The 9,651-nt window shown below is 37.9% G+C and overlaps 1 protein-coding gene across 1 annotated transcript in view; it reads left to right on the top strand.

Moving 5' to 3' along the window:
- LOC107755098 (mothers against decapentaplegic homolog 3) overlaps nucleotides 1–8,685 on the top strand; it is a 48,124-nt gene extending 39,439 nt beyond the window's left edge. Inside the window, exons 6-9 of the mRNA XM_016571767.1 lie at nucleotides 1,653–1,865; nucleotides 1,980–2,117; nucleotides 2,329–2,473; nucleotides 6,559–8,685. Of these exons, the coding sequence (XP_016427253.1) occupies nucleotides 1,653–1,865; nucleotides 1,980–2,117; nucleotides 2,329–2,473; nucleotides 6,559–6,682 (620 nt within the window). The 3' untranslated portion in view covers nucleotides 6,683–8,685. The remainder of the gene's footprint in view (nucleotides 1–1,652; nucleotides 1,866–1,979; nucleotides 2,118–2,328; nucleotides 2,474–6,558) is intronic.
- The last annotated feature ends 966 nt before the right edge of the window (nucleotides 8,686–9,651 follow it).

The following is a 9,651-nucleotide window of genomic DNA, read 5'->3' as shown; positions in this document are numbered from 1 at the left end:
AATAATTTAAAAAATCCCATAATGTACGATAATTTCAGAATTTTGTGACTCTTCAAATTATGGTAGTTGTAATCATAGGGTTTCTATACTCATCCACGAAATCGGCTCATTACAGACACTATAAATGCGCTCGTGCACATATCAGAGTGTGTTAAGAATTCAGGAGGGTGCCCTGCTTTTAAGCCAACAAGCACTATCTTGCGGTCCATGACGGCAAGAACCCCCTCAACATCTGGCAACACGCAGGCTTCCGATGACAGAGACTCACAGGTGGAGTTATTTATCTAGTTTTTTTATCTATTGTGGTAATTTGCAGGTTGTTTCAAAATGTTGTTGGTCTAGATAAAGAGCTGTATTCTGTACGTTTGACTCATGTACGATAATTTTCTTCCAAATACGATAATTTTGAGCTTCTGGTACGATACTTGGACATTTCCAATCTGGCAACACTGGTGTGAACGCACACAGATTTTTGCATTTAATGTCCAAATGCTGCTGGGAGCCACCGTTTGTGGGACTTTTTCAGAGTCTTCCTGACATTCGGTTATGTTAATGGTTCTTCTCCATGATTCAGATGCTGATGCGACAGAACCCTGTACTAAAATACCTAATGTTTCATAAACTACTATACAACAGAGCTGCACTGCTGCTGAATCTACAGAGCTACGGAAAAAAAAAGATGCTAACTGAGTTGCGCTTGCAATCTGAATTGAATGTGATGAGAGTAAAAGACTGGCCACCGCAAACTAGTGCAAAGATAAATAATAAACTACATATCTTGTGAAAACACACAAACATACAGCTCAGACGGTGTAGAATGACTCGTGAATTAATGACTCGTATGAGTTAGTTCTTTTTAATGAATTGGTCAAAACAATTGGTCTTGAACTGAGTTAATGGTTTGAATCAGTGTAACGACTCACTCTCTGACTGTGTCAAAAAAGTAGTTCTTATTCGCTTATTGTAGTCATAATTTTCCTTAAGTCCAACTTCAAATGAGCCAAGAACTTTTACTGCGTTATGTGTATTTAAGAGCTTGTTGGACCTAAATCAGTGCACAGACTGACTGATTGTACTGTACTGATATAGCCGTGTGTAATGAAAAATACACATTATGAATAGTTTCACAAACTGAGTGTTTGTAGAAACGTGTTTTTAGTCTCTCAGAGGAAATGGATTGCTGAAAGGATTATTTGTATGTTCCCAAAACAACTTGGATGAAAACCACCCACACTAAACATTCTTCCAGTTACCATCTTAGCAAGGGAGTGCCCACAATTCCTTTTGTATCAGATCGTGCTTTTGCAGACACCGCTGACATCTTCTCCACAGCAGTGGTGAGTGCGTATGTGTCGGAGAGAAAGGCCAGTGCCAAAAGCCTGTAATTTTCTATAGTTTTGCGTCCAAGTGATGATGGTATTTCCCGATTCAGCCTTTATTTCTGGGAAGTGACATTTGCTCTTGACATCACAGTGTCGTCAGTTCCCAACCCCCGTGCTCTGTCTCTTCGGGTATCCCCACCCATTTGTTTTTCTTTTTCCTGTCTTTTTTCCTTTTTCTTTCTATTTCTTTTCCACTGCCTATTTTTGTGCATGTCTGTGCCTTGCGGATTCTCTCCTTTTATTGTTCTTTTTTTTCTCTCTCTCTATCAGATCTACAGCCGGTGACATACTGTGAACCAGCGTTCTGGTGCTCTATCTCCTACTATGAGCTGAACCAGAGAGTCGGTGAAACTTTCCATGCCTCCCAGCCCTCTTTAACAGTAGACGGCTTCACAGACCCGTCCAACTCTGAACGCTTCTGCCTGGGCCTGCTGTCCAACGTGAATCGCAACGCTGCTGTGGAGCTCACGCGCAGACACATTGGTATACACACCATCGTTCTAAATCACTCATTCATTAGACAACATTATTTAAAAATAAATATTTTATTTCATTTCATTTCATACTTACTTGTGTGGCAACCTTCTGTTTTTGCAGGCCGGGGTGTGCGTTTGTACTACATTGGAGGTGAAGTGTTTGCAGAGTGTCTAAGTGACAGCGCCATTTTTGTTCAGAGTCCCAACTGTAACCAACGTTACGGCTGGCACCCCGCCACTGTTTGCAAGATCCCACCTGGTAAGATAAAACGAGAGACCCTCAACAAATCGCCCTTGTTAACAGAGAGTTCACCAACTGAGTTACTGAATAGCTGTACTAAACAGGATAAAACAGAGCTTCCTTCGTGATAGTTGCATGACATTCAGCTAAATCAGTTTCGTCATTTTAGTTTGTTTTGGTTTATTTTGATCGTGTTAACTTTGTTTCAAACTGCTTTGTGTCCTTCCAGGCTGTAATCTGAAGATCTTTAATAACCAGGAGTTTGCAGCTCTGTTGGCCCAGTCTGTGAATCAGGGCTTTGAGGCCGTGTACCAGCTCACCCGCATGTGCACCATTCGCATGAGCTTCGTGAAGGGCTGGGGAGCCGAGTACAGGTACGATTACTGCAATCACTTCACTCCTGCCATATCTATCAGCTCGCTTGCCACTCTGGGAACGTAGCCTTGATTTGACTTCGCTCAAAGACTTTTGAATCACTTTTGAAGTGGTATTACCCAAAACCACAGAAGCCACCCGCACTTCCTGTTAAATTCTTTGAGTTTGATTGTCGTAATCAGCTTTTTGTAGAAAAAGGATTATAAATACTCAGTGACATAAACAATACAACTTTTTATTTTCTTTTACATTTAGATTTATGGTAATGTATTGATTTTAATCAAATAGACCATAAATAGAAACCATAATAGAAATGTTAAATATGAATCATTTACCGAATACTTATAATAAATGATTCACTAAAGATGCTAAATACCAATTAAAGTTATTAAAATAAATGTGTATTTTAAGATTAACTTTTAAGTGAGTGTTAGATGATGGCATAGGTAAACATGCACAATTAAATATCCAGTATTGGACAATATATTACCACCATATCGGTCATCAGCCAGTATTAAGAGATTTTTTATTTTTTTATTTATTGGTATCAGCTGATGTTGGAAATTTAATTGAACGTTCATTTAAATGATTGATTTTAGGTTTCAGTTTTTTTATTTTTTAATTTAGACAAAATAGTATAGAATAGTATAGAATTATAATATCATCCATAACTGTTAATTATATCACATGTATTAACTGAAAATGATTAGCTGAAAATAATCAGATTATTGGTATTGGCCAGTATTTTAATAATATTTTGCCTCCCTAATTTTTAATATCGACTGATAACGGTAAAAAAATCTCTAATATCAGCAGATATAAATAGAAATGATAGAAGTTTGAATTATATAGAAGTTTATAATAAAGGAAGCCCAAACCATTTTACTGCTTCATAGAACAATAGGAGGGAGTGTCGTTTTAAGACTGTTTTAGGATGGACAGGCCTGTGGGGTCAAGGCAGGGTCTGACAGGCTGTGGAAACTGTTTTTCCTGGTCTGGCATGCTCTGGTGAAGAGCTCTGACGTAGCAAGACAACCTGGTGTCCACCAGCTTAGCGTGTCCGTCATATAAACTGTTAGGTCTGCGCTGGCAAATCATTCCACACCAAACAAACCCACACATGGTGTGCTTCAGAATGTCTCAGAGTTTCCTGGTCTCTCTCTCTTTCTGTTTTTCTCCCCCTCTTGCTCTTTTGAGTAACTTCATTGTTTGAGCCCAAGAAACCAAGACCCTAATCAGAAGCAGTTGTGGGTTTTGACCAGGGACATCTGTAACGAAAGCTTGAGAAGAAAGTAGGAAAGAGTAAGGCTGGTGTGAGAGAGAGTGAGACTGTGGTTTCCAGACAGTTTGGCGTGTGGAGACACAATCTGAGCTGTCGGGTTTCAGCAGACACCCACTCCCTCTCTCATGCCCCTCCAAGTCTCCCCACCTTCAGATCCACCTCTTCAAGTGCTGACAAACTGTCCCTGTTGCAGATTAAAATCTAGAGCTGTAATGAAAAGGTCTAGACTCTAGAATATAAAGGTTACATTGTGAAGTGGTTCGAAACACAACATGGGAGCAGCAGAACAGTTTACATAACCAAAGTAATTCAAACTAAAAATTAAAAAAAAAAAAAAAAAAGTTAAGAGGCAGAATGTTTTCCAAGAACTCACACTTAACTTGCGGCTTTTTAATCACATTACTTCTAATTTTATGTATAAAAAAACATTACATGCGCTGCATATACACTACCATTCAAAAGTTTGGATTTTTCTTTTTTTGAAGTGCCAGTAAAAACATTTATAGTGTAACAAAAGATTTCTATTTCAAATAAATGCTGTTCTTTTGAACTTTCTATTCACGTTTTCCATAAAGATGTTAAGCAGCACAGCAGTTTTTAACACTGATAATAATAATAAGTTTCTTGGGCTCCAAATCAGTATTTTAGAATGATTTCTGAAGGATCATGTGACGCTGAAGACTGGAGTAATGATGCTGAAAATTCAGCTTTGCATCACAGGAATAAATTACACTTTAAAATATATTAAAATAGAGAACAGTTATTTTAAACTGTAATAATATTTAAAGTGAGCCTAAGAGACTGTTTTCAAAACCATAAAATCTTACCTTTAAAGGTAGTGTAGGATATTTAAGGATACTTGTTTGCTGTTACAAATATCTAATGGAGTATTACAATAAAATGTGAAAAATCTTTTTCCCCATAAAAATGTGTTTTTCACTACTTGAAAATGGCGTCACTCTCAGAGGTTCTAACTTGTGCACAGATAAATCAATATTGAAATTTATTGCTGGCTAGCTGTTATCATTATTGATTGTTATAGATCTAGTTGTTTTAGCCTTAGTAATGAAATTCAAAATCTATTTGTCTATAATTATTTTCTGAATTATTCTCTCAGTGCTGATGTGACTGTAACTCGTGTAGGAGGAGAGGGACTGAGATTCAGGAGAGACTCGCACGTGTGTGTGTTGGTGGAAGGTTTAGAGGAAGTCCCATTGAGGAGTAGAGCAGTGTAAGGTGTTATGAACAGCGGTTCCGGGACTGTGTCTGTTCACATGTGTGTGTGTGTGTGTGTGTGTGTGTGTGTGTGAGCACAAGCGAAGGGGGGCTTAGACAAGTATTGTGGAAGCATTGTGGAATGTAAAAGAAGTGTGTCTGGCAGTGAATACCGTCCCTGTGAGGGACCAGAGCAGAGAACACCAGAGCAGAGTTTACACACACAGTTCATATCCAGACAAACAGCAAACTCTGTGAACTATCTCCTACCAGTCATTCACAGTAAAGGATGTTAGTGGACAATTTAAGAATTTATGCATGAAACAAATATATTATTAGTTCCAGAAACAACTCTTAAAGGTGCAGTAGGAGATCTTGGAAAATGCTAACTTTAGCCTGATAGCACTGAAAGCGAACGTCCCACCCTCCTGCAAACACCGTCCAAAGCCACGCCCCCTGAACGCATTTACGCTCACAGACCAGAATACCAGAGACAACATCACTACAATAGGCTACATCAGCGGTTCCCAATTCCAGCCCATGTTCCGAAGTGAAGTTAGGAAAGCCAATTAAAACACTCGGACAGAGCGTTTTGATTGGATGAACATTTCTTGGTCCTACGCCACAGACAGAATATATAAATACAGATAAATACATTTAGACCACTTAACTTTGTGATTGCTATCGGGATGTGAAGAGACTTTCAACCAGCATAACAAAAAATGTTTCTGAAGACAATCACCTATTGCACCTTTAAAATATATATATTTTTTATGATCACGTAGTGGAAACTTAAAGAGAGAGTTCACCCCAAATTGAAAATTTTGTTTTCTACTCACCCCTATGTTGTTCCAAACCTGAAAGATTTTTTCTTCTTCTTTTGTGGTACACAAAAGTAAGACGTTTTGGTGACCACTGACTTGTATTGTATGGAGAAAATACATTTTGAGACATCTCTCAAAATATCTTATTTTATGTTCAACTGAAGAAAGTAAATCATACAGGTTTTTAACAACATTAGGGTAAGAAAATGACCACATAATTAAAATTTTTGGGTGAACTATCCCTTTAAACCACACTTAATGTTGCAATTTCATTGCATTAGATAATAATAAAATATCTAACCAAGTGGCATTTATTATGAAGAACGATAAGCAAAATATTTCTAAAAGAGTTTTGATACGTTTTATTTTATATCACAGACAATTCAAGAACATGTTTTGAGACCCCTGGTTCTGCTTCATTCCATTGTTCTCCATCAAGCTGTTTTAAATGCAAGAACATGCTCCAAAAAAAAATTTCTCCATTGTCTCAATGTATTTGTGATTAAAGCAAAGGCATGCAACAGATAATTAAAATGTGCAATGATATTCATGTGCCAATCACTAAAATTGCTCATTGCTAAAGAAATGCGATATGAAGTGCATATGCATGAGGGATCTCCTGAGAAAAATATTAGAAACACTGATCTGATGCAGTTAAATTCATATATTAAAGTGTTGCTTAAGTGTCTGAATACTGTGCGTTTGTTTAATCTCCTTGCTATCTTACCTCTCTTTATTTCTCTCTCCTTTTTAATGCTGTCAGGCGGCAGACAGTGACTAGCACCCCCTGCTGGATAGAACTGCACCTGAACGGTCCTCTTCAGTGGCTGGACAAAGTGCTCACTCAGATGGGCTCCCCCTCCATCCGCTGCTCTAGTGTGTCATAGGAAAAACACTCCCTACACAAACACAACATATACAAACCACAAGATCTGGGGGGAAAAAGTTCCTTCAGCAGTCAAAGGCTGAAGACCTTCATACCCACCTGCCAATTGGGTTCCACAGACTCGGTAGCACTTTCACACGTGTCTCATGTTGGAGGAGTGTATTACAGTATATGTATATATTCGTTTTTTTTATGTTGTTGTTAGCCATTTTTAATGCCATTATTGATATAAAATATTGCCATTTATATGTTGTTATATAGCATGTATATGTAAGATCTCTCCTATGTCGTGTCTTTTATGATGCTGTGTTAGGTACATGTTTACTATAACAGGTATATAAGAGGCTTGATAATTTTATAGAGACATGACATTTTTTTTTTGTAAAGTGAAAATATGAAGTTTTCGTTTCAAGTTTCCCCCGAACATTGAATTTCCATATCCTGTTTTGCCCTAGCCAGTGAAATGTGCTTTATAGCACATACATTAGCAATTCACCTTTTTAAAATTCACTACACAGAATTCTATATAAGAAACTTAGAAACATAACAGTTTATGTAACACTTGTGAAAGTGTTCTCTATGCTTCACAATATCTCTGTTATGTTTGTTGAAATAATAGGGGATTTTGTCATTGCACAGATGCTGAGAGCCTAATACTCTTTCTACAGTAGTTTTCCAGTTGTAGTGTTTTTCATCTCTCATCAATCTATGCATGTGAGGATGTTATAACTGTGCCAGTGAGTGTTTTGTAATATCTGGTCTAGTGTTGATTTCAGCTTTGTCTGCAGTGAACCGGCCGTCTGTTCTGTGTGAATGAATGCGAATTATTGAGTTTTATAGGATTCGTTGCTCTTATAACTCCATGTATTGTGTTGCGGTTTCATTGTTATTCGCTCAGTGTCTTTATTGAGTGGGTGAGGAGCTCTGCTTTGGAGAACAAGTTTCTCTTTTGAAAACTGGGCATTTCATATCTCACAGTATCGGTGGTGCATACTGTATGTACACATACTTGCGGGTCTTCACGTCCTCCAGAAATGAAACTGAGTGAGTGTGCCTTCACATCAACTTTCATAACAGAGTTTGTAAATAGTATATTGGAGACTTCTACACAGGTGTTCATGCGTATTGTTGAGTAAGTGGGTTGTCCAGTGTTTGACCACTCAGAGTTGTGATCTTTCTCAGCCGAACTTGTAAATATGTCTAATAAATTGATTATGCATGCCTACCTCTGTGTTTCTACCTGTTTGAAAGGTGGGGCTGTACTGCTGGCAGGTTTTTGTAAGGTTAGCCCTGTATTTTTATACGTCAGATGCTCGTAGGATATGGAGAAGGGCTTGAAGAAGGGAAATGTCAAAATAGGCTTTGCTAAAGCCAGATCATGTACAGTACTTTCAGTTAGCCGCAAGGTCAGTGTGACCTGCTTGCAATGAGAAGCCAGCTCTTGATCTCCCAATGTGTTGTAAAGGAATCGTGGAGGAAAGTAGCATGTAGGTGCATCATATACTTCACAGTCAGTAGAAAAGATGTGTGACATCTTTGTGCATAAATGTTCATAATTACTACTGGTGATTTAGATGCTCTAAGACTTTACTTTGATAAAGTCAGAGTGTTATTGTGTTGACTAGGATTCCTTGAAATGTATTTAAAAACCTCTTGATGTCATCCAGCAAAGACAAAATTGAAGGTACTGAAATTATTCAGGAAATGATTTATTGTCCATCTAAGCAAACGATAAGTGTTTTCTTCGAGAGGAAGAAAAAAAAAATCAGATCTCATTTTCACAACAAATTGTTGGATATATTTTAAGTAATGTGCATTAATTGTGCTCGTGTTCAACTTTCACATTCAGTGATGCTGTGGCTTAGTGGTGATTGTTGTGCTTGACATTGTTAGATTTCTTTATTGTATAAGTATATCATCTTTATTATTTCTTTCCATCTCTAAAGCTTAAGAGAAAAAACGAATTGTTATTGTATACTTTAATAAATATGTAAATGAAAAATGTCTCATTCATCTGATTTGTTTGTCTTCACAAACATTCACCTTTATATATCTGTGTTCTGCTCAAGTTCTGCTTACTTTTTTGATCATGACAGTGATCAAAGGGGTGCATTGCTGGGATACAGCAGGTAACACAACCCTGGCCCGTGACCTAGCACACACTTTTTTACTGGCTAAAATATGAAGGCTGTCTTTGTTCAGAGGACCCTAAGGGCAGGGAGGCACCTGAATTCTTCTCAACCGCACATAGGTTGAAAAGTGGAGCAACTTGCTCACATTGAAGTAACTGATGCATAGTAAAGGATGCATGAACACTTGCCTCATAATAATCATAATCCAAACACTGATTCCTCTCAGTATGCAAACCATGTCAACTCAATCAGGAGCAGAGCTTTATAAAAGCTATTGCATAAATAATTTCTGGCAAATGTTGAAGTATCTACACCTAGTCCTCATTGACGGCTCAGACAGACACCAGACTGAGTTTAGCTGCTTAAACTCTCAACCCAGCTCTCCTACTGAAAAATTTACGTTGAGGCTTGAGGGTCAAAACCAACACTGAAGCTCATGAATCATTCACGGCTTCTCGAATGTGTAAGGCACTGGGTCAAGGTTTGTTTCAGGATCTCGAGGCATCTGAAGTTGTTCCCTTACAGGTTTTTCTTACAAATTTCAGGTTAGATGTATAACAGTCTGGTGGATTATTTCCATCGCGCTGGCGCCCTCTGCGGTCAGGTGAGAGTAACGCATCGCCACAATTCGCTGTCATTTCGAGTGTACAGTCATGGCAAAAAGTTTTGGCAGTGACATAAATTTTGTGTTTTGCAAAGTTTGCTGCTTAAGCTGTTGTGGTGTTCATTCACATTCTCATTCACATTTCTAAATTATTGTGTAGAGTGATCAGATACATTTTAAATAATTGCTAAACGCTTCATTGGCCAAAAAATGAACTTTTCACAAAAAAACAAA

The sequence above is a fragment of the Sinocyclocheilus rhinocerous genome, unplaced genomic scaffold, assembly GCF_001515625.1.
Source record: "Sinocyclocheilus rhinocerous isolate Xijiao unplaced genomic scaffold, SAMN03320098_v1.1 scaffold591, whole genome shotgun sequence".
NCBI classification, from domain to species: Eukaryota; Metazoa; Chordata; class Actinopteri; order Cypriniformes; family Cyprinidae; genus Sinocyclocheilus; species Sinocyclocheilus rhinocerous.
This window is presented reverse-complemented; position numbering and strand designations above follow the sequence as displayed.